Raw genomic sequence first — 22,748 nt, 5'->3', positions numbered from 1 at the left:
TAACATAGTGACAAGATGCTTTAGGATCTGCAAGAACCTACCGAGACCAGCACCTTAAGAATATGGATCACTGGGGGCAGGGGTCTGTTAAAAAGACTTTGATTGGTCTTCAATACCCAGGTGTCCAGAGAAGGCCTTTAAAATTGTACTTCCAACACAAGTGCTGGTCCACCAATGCCGAAGTTACATCACATAAAGAACAGTTCCCAATTCGGATGCACTTAGCCAAAATGCATGCAGATCACGTGGCAGAAACTGCCACTCACAAGACCTTATAAACAAAAACCTCGGCTTGCATGGCATAAGAGGTCTTTGATGTGAAGAATGTACAATTTTATGGTGAAAAATGAACATTTTACAAGAATTCAGAAAGTAAGGCGATAAGGAAGCAAGACTGACGTCATAAGTGAAAACAAAGTGTCAGGTGAAATCAATTTGTACTCCATCAATAACATCACAAATCTAAAGTCTACACACAAGGATGTGATTCATAGTAATAACATCATTCAAAAGCCAGATCTATGGAGGACCAAATTCAGTGTTATCGTTTTGTAAAATATGCTGCTGCTCAGAAGCAAAGTAATCTGCTCTCAATACTGCATCGTACAATGAAAAAAAAAATTAAACAACAAAGTAAGTCTATGAATTTAATTAGCAGCAAGCCTAACTGGAGGCTTCAGGATGACCATTTGCTGCAAGTATTTTACTCCTTTCGGAACTTGGAAGAAAAAAGAAATGTTTGCTTAAAAATTGTAGCGCATTGCCAACTGGTGGCTTGTTAGTCAGGTGAAAATATTTGAAGAAACGGGAATTATTCCTACAATCCAAAGATCATTTGTAGCTAGCAATTCTCTTAACTGATTATAACATTTATATCTTCTATGTGGTCTTCACATCGGGGAACACTACAGCAGTGGAAGGTGCTGCTCTTGCCTCTGGTCTGAACACATCATCCGAGACGTGAAGGTGAAAGAGGGTCAGACACGCATCCCTGTTAACCTATTTTAAATTCTTGGGAGTATAAGCAGGTACAGCAAATCAAAAAACAGAGAAAACCGTGGCAAACTAATTGAACCGAAATGCAATTTCTAAAACGTCTCCCCCTTTTTAATACAAAATGGAAGCTAATATACGAAACTTCCTGGTGACAATTTCAAAAAGATAGCTTATCTGCAAGTATTTACAACAACACCATTGTCAGTAACAGCATGATTAACCATAATACAAGACAGTCTATGATCACACGACAATACTTGAGACACCTGCCTGTCTCCCCTGACATTTGGAGAAAACCAGCAGAAAAGTTAAAAGCTGGTTGACTGAGCACTGAAGGAAGATCAACGAGGCTGAAGAAGGCATGACAGTTCTTTCATATTTCACTTTGATTTAGCACCATGTAAGCATTAAATAGTGTGCAGGAATGTAAGTGAAAAACAAGGGGGGGGGGGGTAGAGGGGCATGTAGGACTGCCATGTCCATCCCATAAAAAGGGAAACCTTTTACATCAACAAACTCAGCATTTCAAATAGGGAGATTTGTATGATGGAGTTTGAAAGTTTTTCTGGTGCCATTACTTATTCAAAATTAGAACCTCACAGCCGCATCAGCTTTTTCTAAATCCAGAGCATCACATTATTGGAACCAAAGAGTCGAAGTCGGGAAGCTGGAAAAACTCAATCACAAAGATTAAAATTGGAACATCCAAAAGAAGAAAATGCACCAGTATGGACTCAGTTGAAAAAACCTATGTTGAAATCTATAAATGCTCTTTCATCCTTGGTGTAATCCTAACCTACTGGTTAAGAGGCTTGTGAGAAGACCTTTCCTTTGGCAAGCAGCTTTCACTCTGTTCGCTCTATTATCATCAAATGCATCGATTCTTGTTTCCGCCAATTCCTTATTTTTGCTATGGCTTGCGTAATGATAGAGACTGCACTTTTTGCTAAAAAGGTCATGTCCTCTTTCACCCTTTATGAGCTGTACGGCACAACTCAAACCTTACCTCTACAATTGTCAATTACTTCACCAATCACTGTAAATCTTCATTTATCACCGTTAATTATTTTAGATGAATGCCAGTTCTCCTTTTGAAGCGCTCTTTGTATCAAGGGGTTATTCTCGTCATTATATTTCATTCATTCATTTCTTTGCTGCTATACAAACGTAATGAGGTTCTCACGATTCGGCGACGATGCTCTGAAGAGGTCTCTGCAAGTTTGAAGGCACGATAACTCAGTCAGTGACCATTTTCTTGGAGCTTTCCCGCCGTTGATGAAAAAGCAAAGCCATGGTCCGGTTCACACAGTTGTGCTAATAGTTCAGCCCAATCGAACTGAGTGTTCCGTTTGGCATTTGGGATGTTTACTTGCACACATACTGCAACCATCACTGCTACTGTAATAAATGCAACTTTCAGATTTGAATTGCCTTTGTTGATATACTCATTGGATGTGATTTTAATACCAACTATCGCAAAGAAAATAGGCGGAGAAGTAATAAGATTCTAACATTTTATAACTACAGAAAACGCAGCGTAGCTGTCAACATTTGGTAATACCATGACAAATATGTTTTCTATTTATTTTATAAATAATAAATATTGCAAATAAATGGAAACCATCTGCTAAAAGTACATGGACAGCATGTATTAGAGTCCCAACAGAATTTGTAACAGTATACCCCCTGAAACAAAACTGAGTGCACTGGAGTAGATGAGCAGAACAATTGCTTGCGACGCACAAGGACATCTCCATATTGGTTTAATCCCGTTATTCCTTTAGGAAAATACATTGACTTAACAAAACAAATCCCCAAAAAATAGGGACGAATATAAAACTCCCTTCTGGTGAAGAGTGCTCCGACGGCAGCATCCAAATCTGGTTTCATGCTGTACACACAATACTTTTTGCAACCCCAGAATGTTGGCCCCACCACAGCCTCTTTAGCCATCACAAAAGAAAATAATTACAAGAATCTGTGCAATTAACCTTTACAGAAATATAGAAGGGTGGCACAGGATCTCCAGCTGGCAAGTATGGGACAGGAAGAAAGACGTTGTATAAAACGTGACCAGTTGTATTTAACAATTTACAGCGACAGTAATTTACATTACAAGGTGACATTTATTTTTTGTGAATGACTGGAACAAGTATTGCCATCTTCATGAAGGACAGGAATAAGAATACGGTCCAAACATTTCAGTCCATCAAGTCTGAACACTTTGAAAAACTCCAACCAACAGAAGAGTCAGTGAAAAATCACCTTTGCTGGGTGTGCCTAAAACTTTGGTTGATACAAGGAAACACGTCCGCTAAGGCACCCAGAGGCAATCTGACAGTGTGTGGGTGAAAACTTGGTTGTGAGAACTACATCACTGTGTGAGTATAGGGAGCGGATTTCTTGCAAGGGACTGGCTTCTTTCGGCAAACAGTCAACAAGTTCACCACACTTTGAGTCAAATCCCAACAAGCGGATGCCATATCCATGTGGTGATGAAACCATGCGTCCGTCGGGGCTGAAACATAGTTCTTTAATGTAGCCCCGTCCTACATTCGCTTCTTCAATGTAGTGAGTAAGTCGTAAAGAACAGCGAGGCGAGACAGGAAGGGCCGGGCCCCCTTCTTGGAATTCATATACACAGGTCCACTAGACATGGAAAAAAAGGAAACAAGTTTATATGAGGAGCTATTAGCATTGTATACCTTATAATACTTTATAATTTGTGGGCTGTTCTAATATATTGACAACCAACCTATTCACCTCCAATGCAGAATACATGCTTCTATGTATTTACTAAAAAAAAAGCATTTCTATGGATGAGCGACAGAATTACAAAAGTAATTAACACAAAACGCAAATATGAGCAAAGAACAAGTTACTTACCAACTGTAACGTTCTTTCAACTGGATGTTCCTCCCATGTATTCCTCATCTTGTGATAATTCGTTTCGCCAGCTTCGCTGCATCGGAAAAACATTTTCGGCAGAGGGCGCTGTGCTCGAGGTCATGGCGTCGAATGTCCCTCGACAGGCTCCGTACCGTGTCAACGTCACCGCTGGTATAAATGGCTCGAGCCGTGCCCATTGGCTTCAGTTCTGTTTTTCCGAGGAAATACTTGTGGAACATATAGGCGTATGCTGTGACTGATGGGCCCATCGTGAGATGAAATTGCAAAAAGTATAAACTATACTGCAGGGTAGGTTGGGAGGGTCGATGAGGAATACGTGGGAGGAACATCCAGTCGAAAGAACGTTACAGTTGGTAAGTAACTTGTTCTTCAAATGGATTGTGTCCTCCCACGTATTCCTCATCTTGTGATAGACCCCCATAGCAGTGATCAATCTGAAGGCAGGAGTACTAGTTTTTGTTTTCATGTACAGAGTGAAGTACTGCCCTGGCAAATAAACCCTCATTTGAGGATGCGGTATCCAAACAGTAATGTTTGGTAAAAGTATGTATTGATGCCCATGTTGCAGCTGAGCAAATTTCTTTTGCCGGGACTCCCCTCTTCAAAGCTGCAGAAGTGGCCATTCCCCTTGTGGAGTGAGCACGTAGCCCATCCGGTGGGTCTTTACCCGCTAGTCTGTAGCATTCCAATATAGCAAGAATAATCCAGCTGGATATGGTTTGTTTGGTCACCGCTAAACCCAATTTACGACCTGTATATCCCACAAAAAGCTGGTCGTCTTGGCGTAATTTTGTCAATCTTGAAATGTAAAAGCCCAGGGCCCTTTTGGGGTCCAGCCTATGTAATCTCTCCTCTTCTTTTCCCAAATGAGGAGGAGGATAAAATGTTGGTAAAACAATTTTCTCCAACAAATGGAAGTCGGAAACTACTGGGTAAGAAAGATGGTTTAACTTTCAGAATTACTTTGTCCTTATAAAAAGTGGTATATGGAGGTTTACATGAGAGCCTATAGTTCACTAACCCTGCGGGCTGATGTTAATGCCACCAGAAGGACAGTTTTTAATGTCAGAAGCCTCAATGGGCATGAGGGCAGAGGCTCAAATGCTATACATGTCAAGAATTTAAGAACTAGATTCAAATCCCAAGTTGGAACATGGAATGGTATTGGTGGATATACATTTGTAAGTCCTTTCAGGAATTGTACTATTAATGGTATTTTAAAATAAGAAACCTCTTCCGAGGTACGCTTAAAAATGGAAAGCGCAGCCAGGTATCCTTTGATTGTTCCTATCTGGAGCCCCAGATTGGCTAGATGTAACAGGAAAGAAAGCACCACTGGTGTGCAACATTGAAAAGGGTCCACATGCCTATCTTTGCACCAGTTACTGAACTTATTCCAACGACACTGGCACAAGGATTTTGTTGCTGGCCTTCTGGCCAAAAGCAAAATCTCCATAACGTCATCTGGAAGATCCCAATCCTTATGGCTCAACCTCTCAGAAACCATGCATGAAGGTTGAGCGTGTTGACCTCTGGATGGAGAACCTGACCTTCCTCTTGCGAGACAAGATCCTCTCTTTGTCGAAGACGTACTGGAGGGCAGATGGACATGTCCAGAAGGTCTGGGTACCACGTTCTCCTGGCCCAATCCGGGGCAATGAAGATCATGGTTTTCCTGAACTTTCTCAACCTCCTGATTACTTGAGGAATCACGGGGACTGGAGGAAACACGTACAGCAGGAGAAAATCCCAATCCACTACGAACGTGTCTCCCAGAGCTCCTCTCAAAGGAAATTCCCTTGAGCAGTACTGATCGCACTTTCGGTTCACCGAGGTTGCGAACAGATCCAACTGAGGGGTTCCCCAAAGGGCAAAGATCTCCAGAAGGACTTCCTAAGCTAACTCCCACTCTTGGGAAACTGTGCTCTGCCTGCTCAGAGCGTCCACCGCCGCGTTCTTCTCTCCGGCTAGGTGAAGTGCCGATAGAGCGATTCCGTCTCGTATTGCCCAGAACCAGAGCTGCATTGCCTCTCTGCACAGAGGTAATGATGCTACGCCTCCTCTTTTGTTGAGGTAGTACATGGCCACTGTATTGTCCGTCATTATCAGGACATTATTTCCCTGTATGGAGGGCAGGAAGGCCGTCAGAGCTAGCCTGATTGCCCTCAGCTCCAAAAGGTTGATGTGTAGTTTGGGCTCCGATGGAGACCAACATCCGCTGATTGTCAGATCGTTGGTGTGTGCTCCCCACCCCGTGAGCGAGGCGTCCGTCACTACTGTTATCTCCGGCCATGGTTGCCAAAAGGATTCTCCCTTGAGAATGTTGTCTTTTCAAGCCCATCATGATAGATCCTGAACAACTGCGCTCGGGACTTGCAGAAGATCTGACATATTCCCCGAGAACTGGGACCACTGAGTTCTGAGGGCCCATTGGAGAGATCTCATTCTCAATCTGGCTTCTGGCACCAGAAAAATGCAGGATGCCATGAGGCCAAGCAACCTCAGGAAATCGAAGGCCGGCAGGTGCTGGGCTTTCTGGAATTTTGTTACCATCTGCTGGATGTGGAGAGCTCTCACTTCGGGCGGCGAGGCTTTGCCCGAGGAAGTGTCCAAACCTGCTCCGATAAACTGGAGTTTTTGGGATGGTATCATGTGGGACTTCTTGAAATTGAGGGAGAAGCCCAGGTTGTGGAGGAAGTGGCAGGTGATCAACAGGTGTTCCTGAGCTTGTTCTGGGGAACGTGCCCTTATTAGCCAGTCGTCCAGATAGGGGTAGAAGTGAATCCCCCCCTATCCTGAGACTCGCTGCCACCGCTGCCATCAACTTGGTGAAAACCCTCGGAGCGGAGGTCAGCCCGAATGGCAGAACTCGAAACTGAAAGTGAGAACCGCCAACTGCGAACCTCAGGTATTTTCTGTGCTTGGGATGGATTGGCACATGAAAATAAGCATCCTGAAGGTCCAAACATACCAACCAGTCTTGAGGCTGGAGAGCCTGAAGGATCTGAGAAAGGGTTACCATCTTGAACTTGTCCTTCCTGAGGAATTTGTTTAATTTTCTTACGTCCAAGATGGGTCTCAATCCTCCGTCCTTTTTGGGGATGAGAAAGTAGGGGGAGTACCAGCCTTTGTTCCTCTCCGCTACAGGTACATGTTCTATTGCACCTTTCTCTAGCAGGGTTATAACTTCCTGCTAAAGGAGCGGGTATGGAATCTTGGTCGAACTGGCTCCCGGTGGATGATCGTGAGGTCTTTTTAGGAAAGGAAAGCAGTAACCCTGAGCTACTCTTTCCAGTGCCCAAGCATCTGAAGTAATGCCCCACCATTCTTTCAGATGCTGAGAGATCCTGCCTCCCACTAGTGTTTTGTAAGATAAGACCTCAGAGATTTGGAGGCAGCTGCAGGAGCGGCTGTGGGCATAGATGCCGTTCCTGAAGATGGCTTTGTCGTCTTTCCTCGTCCACCACGAGTGACATTTCTTCTGCCCCTTTGAAAGGCTTGTTCTTTTCCTCTACTAACAGAGGAGTAGTATCGAAAAGGACGACCCCTCCAGGAAGATGTGCCTGAATAGGGTCTCTGGGGCTGTCGCATAGAGGCACTAAGGGACTTTGCTGCCACTTTCAAGGTCTGTAGTTTTTCTAGGCTCTCATCAGCCTTAGTACCAAACAGCCTCGAGCCATCAAAGGGCATGTTGAGGAGCCTGTTCTACACATCCGGTGCAAACCCCGACTTCCTCAACCAGGCAAACCTGCGTAGTACCGTGCTTGAAGCCATGGATCTACTGATACTATCAGCAGTATCCAGTCCAGACTGGAGACATTCCCCCATTGCCTCCTTAACGTCATTGACTATATTCAGGAAGCCTTCGATTTCCTAGCCTTCTGGAATATGTTCAGCCGCCGCCGAAATACATTCCCACAGGGTATGTGTGTACCTGGCCAGGGTGCAGGTTACATTGGTAGATTTTAAGGCCATGCTACCCGAAGTCAAAACCTTACGAGCCCAGGCATCAACCTTTTTATCCTCCCTGTCTGGAGGTATGGTTGGGTATGCGGTCTGCCTGGATGCATTAGCTGCCTGAACTACCAAGCTTTCTGGAGTAGGGTGTCTACTCAGGTATTCTGGATCAGAAGACGAAGTTCTGTACTTTTTTGGGAGATTGTTATCAAGTTCTGTACTTTTTTGGGAGATTGTTATCTATTGCAGCAATGCTATCTGGTTTCTCCCAGTTTCTCTCTACTGTTCTCTGTAATGCCTTATGAAAAGGAAGAATTGGAGCTTTCCGAGAGCCTCCAACTATAATATCCGTCATGTCATCCTGTTCAAATGTAGCGGAAGGTCTTCCCCAAACCATATACTCAATCACCCTACTCATCAGATTCCTGTACCCCGAGTCCGCATAGTCTGCAGGATCAGGTGCAGCAAACTCAGGTGATGTGTCCACACCACTGACAGAATGTAGAGTTTCAGACCGGTCTCTCATTTTAGACTGAGGTTCTACCAGTTCTTCTGGAACTTGTCTAGTTCCATATTTTACTCGATGCGGAGTGATTTCCTCTTCCTCTGAACAAGATTCCTCAAAAATGGAGGACATGGATTTAAAAAAGTCAGATCTTGGTAAAGGTGTAAACCTTCTCTCTTCCTCCTCATAAGTTGTCGCTGGAATCAGTGTTTTCTGCGAGGTGGTCATCGAAGGAGTCCAAGGAATCTTCAACAAACTCGAGGAAGTCTTTGACAAAGGCGTCGAAGATGAAGTAGGCTTCGACGTCGAAGTCATCGGCGCCGATGGCATCGATAAAGTTGTAACAGACTTTGATAATTTTAATTTTTCATGAGGGATCGGCGAGATACTCGATCCTCGAGGGTCTCTCGACGATTTGTCGACTCGAGACTTATGGGTGCTTCTCGGTTTGGCCGTTGTAGTTCCAGACTTCCCTGACTCGTCTAAAAGAGCAACCGGGGTCTGACTTTTCTGTGGTTTCTTCGAGGTAGTCGAGGCCGCGTTCTCGAAGACCTGCAACATTTTCTTCCTAAAGCTCTCCCATTTAGATGGGGAATCTGATCTAGTCGGGCATCGAACCAATTCAGATGACGAATCGGACGATGACGACGAAGATCTATGTCTCCTCTTGTGCTTTTTTGAAGAAGGCGAAGAAGATCGTGTCGACCTGCTACAAGATCGGGATCTCTTTGAGTGCCTTTTACAGCATTAACATTCTTTAGAGTCGGATGATTTTTTATATTTTTTTGACAAGGCTTTCGAAGAGCCCTTTGACGCCTCCCGCCCTACCGCCAACTTACTTTTCCTCTCACGGAGGCCCTTTTCAGCCATCGATTGACAAGAACCACAGTCGCCCGTTCGGTGGTCTGAGCCCAGACACCATAAACAAATACGATGGGGATCAGTGATAGATATCTTCAATCCACAATCACTACACTTCTTAAAACCCATCTTGGGAGTCGAAGCGGTCGAAGAAGAAGACATTTTTTCGATAGAAAATACTGAAGAGCGCCGTTCACGAGTTGCGAAGCAATCGGAAAAACGGAACTGAAGCCAACGGGCGCGGCTCGAGCCATTTATACCAGCGGTGACATCGACACGGTACGAAGCCCGTCGAGGGACATTCAACGCCACAACCTCGAGCACAGCACCCTCTGCCAACAAATGTTTTCCGATGCAGCGAAGCTGGCGAAACGAATTATCACAAGATGAGGAATACATGGGAGGACACAATCCGTTCGAAATATACATTATGCTAAAAACATTAGAGAGGTTTCATCATCCGTTCTAAAACTGGCATCCAGAATAGGGTTGACAAAGGGTTTTGTCCAATGTTTCTGGCCTACTTTCTATGATGGGAATACATGTTTGGAATATCAACAATGCTGTCCTGCTTCGGTAGCGTCTGCCCACAGCAGTTGCCAACAAGTTACAGTGAACCAAAACATTGATCCAGTGGGTCTATAAAGGTCTTAGAAATAACTCAACATTCAGGTTATGGAGGGGCCCCCTCCTCAAAATGAACGCCATGGCTTGGAAAGAAAAATTGGTTTGTATATAGCGCTTTAATCTAAAGCGCTTTACACAGAGCATATTTACATAACTATTACCCAATCGAAATTGGTACTCATTTATCGACTTCGGAAGGATGAAAGGCTGAGCTGGCCTTGCCAGGATTTGAACGTGCGACCTGCAGATCAAACACAGATCACAGCAACAAGCATTTAACCCGCAGAGCCATTTTACCGGCTTTACAAGGTAGCTTATCTATTTTATTACTACATTTGTATGGTACACATAACCCTCAGGCAACTGGATGCAGCATTCTTAAGTTATTGGTTACAGGTTCATCAAGCTTACAATATTTGTTACAAATTAGACCATTTAAAGAATGTGGTTACAGGAAATGCAGATCACAAGTGAGGCATGCTTAGGTATATGGTTACCAGATAAGTGTAGAATCAGTGAAGCAGGCTTACGGCTTTTGTTACATATTGTGCCAATTTAAGACTATGGTTATAGGTCTTAAGGGGGCATACAAGGTGAAGTGCAGGTCATGAAAGGTTACATATAGGTGGGGTTGTTGAGTTGTAGGTCATGAATGGTTGCTTACAGGTAGGGGGAGTATGACTTGGTCTTGGGTAAAGAGCCAGGTTTTTAGTTTTTTACGAAATTAAAGTAGGGTAGGGTAGGATCCAGTTCTATATCCAGTGGCAGGGCATTCCAGTAATTGGCTGACTTAACGGGGGATGTTTGAGCCACCTGCTCTTTGTTTTTGGTATCTGGGTTTGGTCAGTTGCCCAATGTAAGCTGAGCGGGTGGATCTGGATGACTGTTTTTTTTGTTATCATACTGGAGAGATAGCGAGCTTAGAGAAAACATTCAATACCATTGCACTTCCTTTATGGAGAAATGTGATGGAGAACAGCCTATTAAAATGGTTTAAATGGCACACAAGTTGGAAGGATCAGTCATAGCATTAAGAGGATTTCAATCATTGAATTCTAACATTTAGAAGCATACCTTTAACAAATAATTACTCCAGATTTGTTGAACATTTATGCTCTGCAGCGCTAGCTGCCTGTGGTACTATTAAATGGCGATCTTGGCATTCCTAGTACCAACCTACCTCTATAAGCACCCCAATGCAGCAGGACTAAACGTTGTGCCCCAATTTTTTCAAATTTGTTTGATGATTTTTTGTAAAAGAAATGGTGGGTTTGGGTTACGTATTGTCATGATGCCTACTCCCGGGAAGCCAGTTCAGGCCCAGCGTCCCCGAAAGCAGACATCATGTCCCCAGGGAGGGACCCAGCAACCCCTTATAGGGGCTCTTTGGACATTGTCCTGGCGCCTTTGGCGCCAGGCTCATAGAGGGCATTAGTCCTGGCACCATAGGCGCCAGGCTCATTATGGGAGTGCTTGGATGGACTTACCTGATGCAGACCATGCTGCCGGATCCGGACCTCCTTGAGGTCTGAAAGGGACTATTTTACCTATGGGACTATTTTACCACTCGGGCGTGGCTGAGGAAGAATACTTACCTGGAACTACTTTGGGGGCTATTTAAACCACGCCCAGACAGCAGCTCACGCTTCGCGTTGTTCTGCATCTAGCAGCTGGACGCTCACCGTGTCTGCTCCTGCATCCTGGCTCCAGCCACGCCCGCCTGCAACCTGGAATACCTGAAAAGGAAGGAAAGGAGAGAAAGGTGAATAATTGAACTTTACCTACCTCCATCCGGAGTCCGGAACCATCACTCCGACGATCCTGAGAAAAGACATTATTTTTAGAAGCGCATCGCATCGCTCGCTGCAGCGCCGCGTTCCACTCACCTTCACGAGGCGCCCTCGGGCTCTTCAGCGACCATTGGCACCATCCGCCGCCTTTCAGTGCCCAAGGAGAAAAAGACAAAACAAAGGTGAGCGAAGGAACAGATTGAGGAAGGCCTGATTCTTCCACCTTAAGACTTACCTGATTATTGTTGGGACAATCTTTCCTCACCTCGGGTCGGCGCCGCTTCTTTGGCACTTCCGTACCCCGGCCCCTAAGGGGAAAAAGACACACGCATTAGTGGGTGAAAGCAAGATCACTAAGGGAACCATCCATCAAAAAGACTTCCCAGAATTTACCTTCGGCGAATCCATTCCTCTACGCGGATTCTTCATCCTGCATCTGAAATAGAGAAAAGGACAACGGACAATTAAGGCTTGAACTTTTGCAACTGAATACTTGCGGCCTCATATCGGAAAAGTCAAGCGGAGTTGAATACTCGCCAAACCCGAGATCCAGTGAAGTAACTGGAAATCAACGCGCCCCTGCATCGGAAGCAGGATGGAGAGCTCGTCCTTTCAGACTCTAAGGTGAGACTCTACGGGGAATTGCGGAGGGGGTTCGAGGAGTGTGAGAGGGGCAAGGGGAGGGGGAATCCGACACATTATCCAGCAGACAGTTAATCCCCTTTTCCATCTACAGAAGGATTCTTCTACGGGCCAGACAGGCGAGGTTTGGGGGTCCGGTCCAGTCCGTCTTCCGAGTCCTGCGCATCACCTTAGAAGAGGTCATAGCAGTCCAGAACAGGTCGGCGCCTCCGTGGGAATCAGGTGAGCGTTACACGTATATAGTAAGGGGGGGGGTCGGGTGAGAGGGGTAGGAAGGGGTGCCCAGGTTTGTCTCGCCCCATTTTTCCTTAAAGCCCTAAACTTTCAAAATGGGATTCGTCTGGTTTTCGAACAAACTCCATAGATCTCAATAAACTGCTTCCAAGAGCTGTTGAAAACTAAAGAGGTGTTTAACCTTTAAGTGGCATGCCTGCCATTGAACTTCCAGCAGTAAAAGTACTTGAGCAGGTGATTAGGCATATCCACCTCTGCTACATGTTCATATGCCTGAATGGTTGGACATGGCCAGTAATTGTATCCTATCAGTAATTGTTGAGAGGTGAAGCTTGCAACATTACAATTAACTAGCTTTACTACATTTACCCACACATATTAGTTGTTAAATATTTATGTATTGGCATTTGTGTTCAGTGCTGGCCCTACCCAGAGGGTTTTGGAGCACCTTACAAGTTTCAAAGGTTGAAAACTGTGGGTGAAACTGAAGTTACACAATATGTTCAGGATAGAATAGGACGATTAGGATAGACACATGGTAGCAGGGGAGGTGGAGGGGCAGAGTTATGTGTAGGGAAACGAGCAAGCTGAAAGTTGTTATGGGGTGCAGTGCAGATGTGAAGAGGTAGGGTGTTCTAGGTGCTCACTATGTAAATGCTTTTTGTGCGCACATATTTTGCAGAGTGGAATGTGTAGGATATGCTTGCGTGTCTGGTCTTTGTGTGGGTGATGGGTTTGAGTTGGTCGTAAAGTTAAGAAGGGTGTTGCAGTGGATGGCTTTGAAAACAATGCAGCACCCTTTGAAGGTAATTCTCTGAAATACAGGGTATCCAGTGGAGCTGGGCGAGAGCAGCAGTGATGTGTGAATATTTAGGTAAATTGAGGATGAGTGTGGCTGCTGCGTTTTGTATGGCTTGCAGGGGTGCAAGTGTTCTATTGGGGAGTCCAATGAGGAGAGTGTTGCTGAAGTCAAGCTTGGAGAGAACCAGTTCTCCAAGTCTTCAGGAGGAAGGATGTTCCCGATCTTTCGTAAGAGGTGTTATTGTCATTTGCATGTTTTGTTGTGTGAAGGAAAGGATTTGAGAGGGATATGTGTGGGTTGTCTTTGGGAAGCCTTTGATCAAGAGCATGACTTCAGGTTTGTGCTGGGGTTGGAAGAGGGATGACACAGATGAAGAGGTATTCTGTTTTGGAAGAGCTGAGCTACAGAAAGTAGGTGGCCATCCAGGTGTTGATGGTAGCAGTACTGCTTTTGACGTGTGGCATTTTAGATTGACATTTGGAGGCAACTGTTTATGTCTGTGTATTGGTGTAAATGGATTTTGTGTTTGTTATGGGTATATCCAAGGGATTCAACACAGTTTCAAGAACAGTGGAGATGGGGAGGAGCCTTGCGGGACGTCGTCCTCGACCGCAATGGGGTTGGATTGAAAAGGGGGCACTTAGACAAAGTGTCCCATCAGTAATGAAGGTGGTGCACCAGTCGAGGACGGTATCTGAGAGTTTTATCCTGTGGGCTAGGCTGGCAAGAAGAATGATGTGGTCGTAGGCGTCAAAGGCTGCAGAGAGGTATAGGAGTACAAGTAGTGCTGTGTCCCCTTTGTTAGTGATGCTGTGGAGGGTATCGAGGATGTGAAGTATATCAGTCTGAGTGCTGTGTCCAGGTCAAAAGGTCAGATTGCAAGGGTGAAACTACTTTAAAGAAAAAAAATAAGAGGATGGGAATTGATGTTCTACACTGCACCTAAATATAAAACGATTTGAATCACAATTAAATTGTGATTGTGCTTTACTATTGCCAATGATGCTGGTATGCTTGAAAACATTGTGTAAAAAAACAATAAAAAATGTGGATGCACACCATTGTGCTCTGAAACAAATCTACTGGGACACCTTAACGTTATACAGGAGTTGATGTTGACACAGTGGGGAGTGAGGGTGATGACATTTGATGCAGCTTGTGGTAGGCCATGCATCCTCTAGGAAGTGTGCAGGTGTAGTTTTTACAGGAGGGTGATGAAGGTGTCTGTTAATGGAGAAGGAGTCCCATGTGTTGGTATGTTTGCTCTCCCACTCCTACCACTCCCCCCGCTGCTAGTGGGAAAGGCTTGCCTGGTGTGTGTTCTGGAGTTGAAGTCCATAAGGGAGTTGCATTTTGCTGTGGATGGTGATTTGGAGAGGGATTTGAATATTTTGAATTGCTGGTGTACGATTGGTGGTGGACTGACATTCTTGGGTGGCTTTGGCATCGCGTATGGCTGTTTACTATTTGTTGCGGCAGTGTTTTAGTGGTGTTCTGGATGGTGGGGAATGGGTCCTTGTGCCAGGCCCGTTCTAGGTTTCTGGCTCCCTTTTTGATAGAGAAGAAGGAACTGTTGAACCATGGTTGATGGTGGGGCTGCAGGGTTTTTGTGTTTTGAGGCAGGCAATTATGTTGAATGCTTGTGTGGTGGTGCTGTTACAATTGAGGAGGAAAATGGGAGGCAAGAGAGCGGTAGCAGTGGTGCTAAGGCTTTGTCTGTAATGGGTTTGATTTATCTGGATTGGGGAGCCGGGAGGGATGCTTGGCAGGTGGGGGCATTCCTGTGTGGCAGTGAGAGTGTGAAGGGGATTTCAAAGTGATCTGATCACGACATCCAGGTTCGATTATCCACACAGACATGATTTTTGCTTGAAATCAAAAGATCCACAGTGTTGCCAGCTGCGTGTGTAGGGTAGATGAAGCATTGAGGTAAGAGGGGGCGAGTGTTGAGAGAATACTCTTTAATATGGGGTTGCTCTCAAGAAGGGAATCCCCCAGGTAGTTATTGGTGCATGCATGGGGAGCTGTTGTTGATAGTTGTGAAGTCAGCAGTCAGTGTGGAAGTTGAGATTGTGTGTTGGAGGCAGTAAATGAGCTGGATAAAGGTGGGGTGTTGGTGTGATGGAGGGGCGCAAGTGAAAGAGTGGTTTAAAGGATGTGCAGGATTGCGAAGGGTGAGTGAATCTTAACATATGATGGCAATGTGTCCTTATTTCATTGATTTCATGTATTTGAGGAGGTGCAAAAGTGGCATTTAAGGCAAATGCAGTTGTATGCAATTAAAGATCTCAACTTGAAGACGAAGAATGCAGATCTGTTTGAAACATATGCACAAAATTGAAATGTGGTTGGTAAAAAGTACAAGATACTCATAGTGGCGGCTATACCCCAAATCCATGATATGCCATTTTGTTTAATGTTTATAAAATCAATGCAATCAGTGAGATTAGCAGCAAACTAAGTAGCTTTGGACTGCAATTCCCTATACTACAGAACATACTTGTGTAAAACCAATTTGTAAATGGATAAAACTTTCCTGAATTGTATTAGGTTAAATGTGTGCCTCTGCAACTGCACAAAGATTTTTATTCTTCCTACGTAAAGTGTGAATAAGTTTATCATTTCAAGACATTTACATTCAAATAAAACATGACCCATCAATTCAATGCTCGGGTAACACATGTGCACATTTCAATCTACATGCAGACTGGTTCCTAGGACAGATGCTTTGACCAGTCCCAGATTCATACATTTGTCATACTGTCCTCAAGGAAACATTGTAGAAATAACATTACATGTACCCGTTCCAACCTAAAGGTAGCGTAGCAATTATAGAACCAAGTTAGGCACATATCCCTCTGAAACTCCCGAACTACTTTAATTGGTTGAATCAACAATCGAAAATGTTGATTCAGGTATTCGTAAAGTGCTGGTAAAAAGCTGCATAATTGTGAAAACCTTGGGTTTTAACAATAAGGTTTTCATATACCAATTAGTTTTGGTAATCTCCTTCCTAAAAGCAAGCAGGACACCAGCAATGTAATTTGCCATATTAAAACTGACCACTTAATTTTGCAAATGTGGGGATTAAACCAACCTTAAAAACGTCTCACCTGTATATGGGATGCTACAGAAACATACAGTCTGTTTCCATAGGGCACCCTCTAATTTTTTCCAAATTTAATTTTGCATTACTGTTTCACAATTCCGGTTCATATACTAGATGGATAATTGAAGATGGCCTCCGAGGGTGGAGCTAGGGGAGACCTGTCCATTTGCAGTGGGGCAATCTGAGCTTAAATGACTGATGGGGCACGTAAGTGGCAGCAGTTTTAAAATTTAAACTGCTTTACTGTTACTGAGGATTCGCAGCCTGACTGGGAATATTCAAACATAATGTGAATCTATGAAAGATCCAATGCTGGAGAATTGCACACTCTTATACAGACAATATTGGTCTTTGATGGATGCAGGGTTGGCATTAAATATTACAATACCACTCAGCCAACTCGTTTCCTAAAGTTCTACAAGTTTAAAATGCAGGATCCAATTTAATTCGGAGTTAAATTTAAGCCCCAAATATATAAATTAATTCACTTTATTTGTTAATCAGCAAATCGGTCAGTAATAATAGAACTGGTCAAACACCCATTGAAATCTTTTGTAGTGGAATCCAATAACACCATCATCGGCACAGGACAACATACCTGCATGATGCTCACCCAAATTTGGAGGGAAATCTTCTACCAAAGACTAATCGGTTTCTCATATCTGCGGAAGAGTATAAACAGAAGAGAGGCAACACACATTTGCTAAGGCTGGTTTAGGCCAGATTTTACCTGCACATTCCCCATTTTTAGCAGTTTGCACTTGAGTTCACATTGAAATCCTTTTAAACAACCCAGCTAGAATACCCCAAAATACTCTTGAAGCAAAGCTTCCACGTTTTACTGTACAGAGGCGCCCTACTAAAATATATAAACCCTGTTTAGAAGTGGACATGCATACATTTTTGGCCATGCAATAAAGCATAAGGAAATGTGTAGATTGCAGATGCACCTCTGGTGGATCCCATTTGGGACCTTGGTATAAGGCATTTGCAGCTGCCCACTGTTTCAGATCTATTAACAGTATTGCTTACACCCAACTACCCATGTTCAAAGCTATCAAACAGCAGTATGCTGGAACGTTGCTACCTCCTTTTATTCTCTTTAATGAAGAAGATCAGGACACTTCCCTGCCAGAAACTCAATAATGCACTTAGTCGCTTTACAAATCAAATTAAGACCATCACTCTATTGCCGGATTTACTTTCAGAATCGAGGCAGCCATGCCATTTTAGCACGGGCACCTGAGAGGACCTCAACCGCAATGTAAAAATACTTTATGATCTAGATTAAATTTTGCCTTGCCCACCTCATTTCTTTCACACAAAACTAAGGAATCTGGCATTCACTCTTGACCTCCAGGATACTATTTATGTAGTCAAACAATATTGTCAAGAACTTGAAAGTACCAATTCTTTACTAGTTGAGTCAAACAAATTGCCTGCCAATTTGTTCAATTGAACGGAATTCTGTCGAGAAATTCTTTTTTAAAAAACGACTATGAAAGCACGAGAAAACTTGTATTTCATTTAATCAATTTTGTGTATACAATTCTATTTCAACCAACTTTAAGAAAACGCTGAGACCTAAAACAAACATCAGACTAGTCTGATTACAGAGAAGAAGCAAAACAAATCATAGAAAAAAGATATGAATACCTCAATAATTTCTATGGTACAACTCCATAAATTTGGTGCAGCACATCATGGAGACATTGCACATTTTTAAAAACATGCGTCACACTCTTTACAAAATGTGGAGAACAACATTTTAGGAAGTTGTTCTAAGATAGCAGATATTGATTTTGCTGCGTGAGCTTCTTTTGTTGGTATGCTCCTTGTCTGCAGAAGTATTCAACAGCTGTTGTCCATCAATAGCGAGACTGCTCACTTTCTCTTGGGCCCCAGCTTTTCCGCCATGGTACCCTAGTTAAGTCAAAACATATGACACCCGGAAGCCTTTTACATGTTCATTACTTCTTTCTTTTACTTACTACAGACACAACATGGTCCTTTGTCTGGGTTATAATACCCTGCAAAATCTGACCACCAACAACTTTAGGTTCCAACAGCCAAAATTAGTGTTTCCATTGGCCGGTCTATACTAAAGACACTATTTTGGTACATGGTACACTTCCCACAACTGTTACCTAGTGCAAAGCCTGATGCGGCAGAAGGGCGGTGTCTGCAACCGGGTAGCCCTGCATGCCTGATTTGCCTGCCACTGCCCCATAAAGCCAGGAAACCTTCCTAGTAGCGGCAGAGTCTGGTGCGGCAGAAGGGCAGTGTCTGAAATTGCATGGTCTCTACTACACATGCCTGATTTGCCTGCCACCGCACCATAAAGCCAGCAAACTACTCTGGTAGCGAAGCCCGGTGCAGCAGAAGGGCGGGGTCTGCAACTGCGTGGTCCCTACTACACATGCCATATGCCTGATTTGCCTGCCACCGTACCATAAAGCCAGCAAACTACCCTGGTATCGAAGCCCGGTGCGGCAGAAGGGCGGGGTCTGCAACTGTGTGGTCCCTACTACACATGCCGTATGCCCGATTTGTCTGCAGCCGCACCATAAAGCCAGGAAACTTCCCTGGCTGCGAATCCCGGTGCAGCAGAAGGGCGGTGTCTGCAACTGCGTGGTGTCCACAAGCCGGGGGACAGTTAACCTATTGTTGCTCAATGTTTTTTATTTTACTTGGAAGCGTTTGCTAAGGAGAGGCACCGGAGAGCACTGAACAGCAAGATTGATGGCCCTTGAAGGCTGCGAGTTTGCTTGTACGTAAAAGGAGCATTTCTTTTTGTCAACCATGCCAAATTGTTTGATTTACGGGACTGCTTCTGCTATTAAGTGACAGTCTTCTGTACTGTCATGATTTTCTCTGTATGCTTGCGCAACGGCATAATAGCAGGGCGGGATTGTTTACACTGTGCTACTGCTGCAGAGTAAAATCTAACCTTTAATTGTAAGTATTCATGATTTATTATTGTGGTGCTGTTTGAATAGGAGTGCACTGAGGCTGCTGATCACAGGGAGCACAGGGGGGAGGAGTCGGACTCCGGTGGTCTCAAATCACTAAGATGTTCCCTGCTTCTGTGCAAACTGTTTTCTAGAGCCGGATATGATATGGTATTTATAACGCGCCTATAAACAAGTGTTTCAAGGCGCAACGAGGCAAAGTAGGGGAAACAGAAGGAAGACAGACAACGATCCTACTAGGCCAGGTGACATTGAGACCGTGCAAGTGCAGGGGAGGGGGGGGTTTCAGGGGAAAAAGTGCAGGGGGGAAGGGCAGGGGGCAGTGCAGTACATAGGATAACAGTAAAAAAAAATACAATAAAAGTGCAAACATCAGGGGCAAGTGCTGGTAGGGGCTGTAGGGATACAGAAACAGTCCCCGAGAGCAAGGTTTGCCAGGGGGGCAATCTTGTGTGCAACTGGCAGGGAGGGGACCTGGGCTCGAGATCAGAGGGTAGCCAGGTGACCAGTGCAGCTTCAGTCAGGAGTTCAGCAGGGGAGAGGAGGAGAGAAATCAGAAGGCCATTGAGCAAGGTCTTGAGGTACTACCTGAACCGGAGATGGTTCTCGTCAAGTTTCAGAGAGGCAGGGAGGCTATTTCAGAGGGAGGCCCTAGCAGAAAAAAGATTGACCACCAACTCACTGCCTGGAGAAGCGACTGACCCTGAGGGAGTGGAGTGGAGGCGGATGAGCGAAGAGCTCCAGACAGAAGATATTTAGGATGAGAGAGCTGAAGGTATGAGGTCCCAGGCCCCAGAAGGCCTTGTGGACAATGCAGAGAGTTTTGAACTAAATCCTCGCCGCCACTGGGAGCCAGGCGGGTGGGGGGGGGGGGGGGGAGGTCAGCAGCTAATTGTGCCTCAGATAAGGATCAATAGATCAGGACTTGGCCGCCGCTGTGTCTGAGGTTTCTCTTCCAGTGAATTCAAGAAAAGAAGAAATATAGCCCCATTTGAGCACCCGTGGTAGTCATAGTCATAGTAAGGAACCCCTTGCCCAAATTGAAATAGAGAAGAAAATCGGGTCAGGAGCAAGGGAAAATCCATGCGTTACCTGTTAATTTGAACGGGGGAGCAGTGAAATCAATAAATACAACAAATACCCCCATTTAAGTGAATAATCGAGCTAGATTTAAAGATAGACCCAGTGGTGATTGATCCAGATCAGAAGGTTTTTTAGTTGACCCACTAGTATCACTATCCAACAGATTTCCCCCTCTGGGTAAGGTAGCTTCACCTGACAAAAGGTTGAAAAAAGGGTTACAGGCGACTGGAAAAAGGAAAAAGGCAACTAAAACTAATAATAAATCTAAACCCAAAACGTATAAGCTATCAAGCATGGCTAAATTGGGTGTGACCGGTGGGAATGATTATTCAGGTGCTGTTTAGATTCTAGATTATCTATAGCGCCGGTATTACCCCATCAGAAAACTAACATTGAGCTGCTTCTTGACCAAATTAAGAATCTTATCCTAAATAAGATGGGGAATTGTCGGTTGGATTTGGCTGGTGAAATTAAAATGCTTAAAGAGCATCGAAGTCCTAGTTACTGACACATGAGCCGTAGAACCTGACATCCATTCAGAGTATTTCCCACGTGGGAATGAAGGCCGCCTGTAAAAGGGGATAGGAGCAACATTTTACTGGCATAGCTTCTAAGTGTGGAACTCAGGAACCCCCAGGTGGTAGTTGTTCCAAGAATGGAGATATGTTCAATGGGGCTTTAGAGCATGTGTGATAATGCCCATGGAACAACTAGCGAGAATAACCCACCCTGTGTACAGGCAGGTACTATCAATAACTTTGCACATACATTGATTCAAAATGGCCCTCTACTAAGACATTGGTTCCATCCAAGAGTAGTAAACCCTAGGCCTATGATAAAGGGAAGCCACCGTTTGGAAATAGCCCCTAGAAGAATTGATGCCGTCTGGATGCATAAAGATAAAGCACTCGGTTCCCATGTTAAATGTGCCGAGATAGGACCCATTAAGCTGGGAAGAGCAGGATTCTCTAAGGAATAAATGTGCTCACTGGATCCGTAGTGTTAAGGGCTGTCTCTCCATAATTAGAGAAGACATAGCTGCTACGATTGGATCCAAGTGTTCCTGAGCTCATGGGGTCTTGTGGATGGCCTGCTTGGCATTGCTTTACGTACCTGCCAGCCCCCTGGCTCACAAATAATTAGAATTCCTTCATCACGTGTGTCCAACAATGGGGGTAGCATTGGATCAGGGCCAGGCTTGATTGCACACCACATAAGAAAGCAACACATGGGTGGAATCAAAAAAGGTGCTGGCCATATGGAGGTTGGCAGCCCAGACATTGAAGGGGTTTATGCCTGGGAGGGATTTTGAAGAAATATACTGACTGAGGGAGGGGGGGCCCAAACACTAATGGCTTTGCTACAAAGTTAATCTTGTGGAATTTTGCCGGAATCATGAGTCATCTAGATGACCCAAGATGGTTGGACTTTATAGCGGTATTGAATTTTCACACCAGCGATCACCAACCGTTGTCTGTTAATCTTAAATCAGAAAATAACTGCAGTTTAAATGTTGATAATACTTAAAGGGCTGGGCTTAAACCATTTCAGGGCATGCCTGCAAAGTCATTAGATGGTCAAAAATCATAGAATATAAGAAGCCATAATTTCCGAGTCTATTCCAAGTAATTTAGAGGTGATCTGTAGTAAAGAAATCGCAAATTGCTTCGGGAATTAAAAACGTACTGCAAACCTTTCTTTACATTTCACCCGTGAAGCTCTTAAAGTTAAAAAAAGAACTCTAAATAGGGTTAAATGGTATGATGCTAATTGCCGGCCACCAAGAGGCAGTTACAGGATGACCTTAAAGCCGATATCACAGTAGATAAGGTACAACTTTGAAAATGTAGATCGAACTATAAAAAGTTGGTCTCGGACAAAAAGAATGCTCATGTTAGGACACTGTAGTGTCATTTTCCGCAGGCATTTGCTAATGGGGATTGAATAGATATTTGGAGGAGAATCTCGGGGGAGGAAACAAATGGGGATGGGGCTTTCTACTGTATCATGGCAGATGCCTGGCAGGAGCACATCTTGGATATATATGGTGGCACCATAAATCACATGTATACCGCTCCCTTGGAGGATAATGCTATTGTAGAGGAGCCTTCCAGGGAGCACAGTCCCCATCTGACAGTGCAGGGAGTTTATAATGCTATTTGTACTCCGAAGTGTGGCAAAGCACCCGGCCCGGATGGAATTTCCATTGATTTCTACAAAGATGAAGTGTGCGTTTGGGGCACGATTTTATGTAAACTAT

At 44.4% G+C, this 22,748-nt stretch overlaps 1 protein-coding gene across 2 annotated transcripts in view; it reads right to left on the bottom strand.

The window, feature by feature from the left end:
- Positions 1 to 2,496: 2,496 nt before the first annotated feature.
- Positions 2,497 to 22,748, bottom strand: part of DCAF10 (DDB1 and CUL4 associated factor 10) — a 525,958-nt gene continuing 505,706 nt past the window's right edge. For both annotated transcript variants that reach the window (XM_069630373.1, XM_069630372.1), the window contains exon 7: positions 2,497 to 3,645. In XM_069630373.1, coding sequence (XP_069486474.1) covers positions 3,277 to 3,645 — 369 coding nt within the window. In that variant the 3' untranslated portion in view covers positions 2,497 to 3,276. The remainder of the gene's footprint in view (positions 3,646 to 22,748) is intronic.

The sequence above is a fragment of the Ambystoma mexicanum genome, chromosome 6q, assembly GCF_040938575.1.
Source record: "Ambystoma mexicanum isolate Mex_15411 chromosome 6q, UKY_AmexF1_1, whole genome shotgun sequence".
Taxonomy (NCBI): domain Eukaryota; kingdom Metazoa; phylum Chordata; class Amphibia; order Caudata; family Ambystomatidae; genus Ambystoma; species Ambystoma mexicanum.
This window is presented reverse-complemented; position numbering and strand designations above follow the sequence as displayed.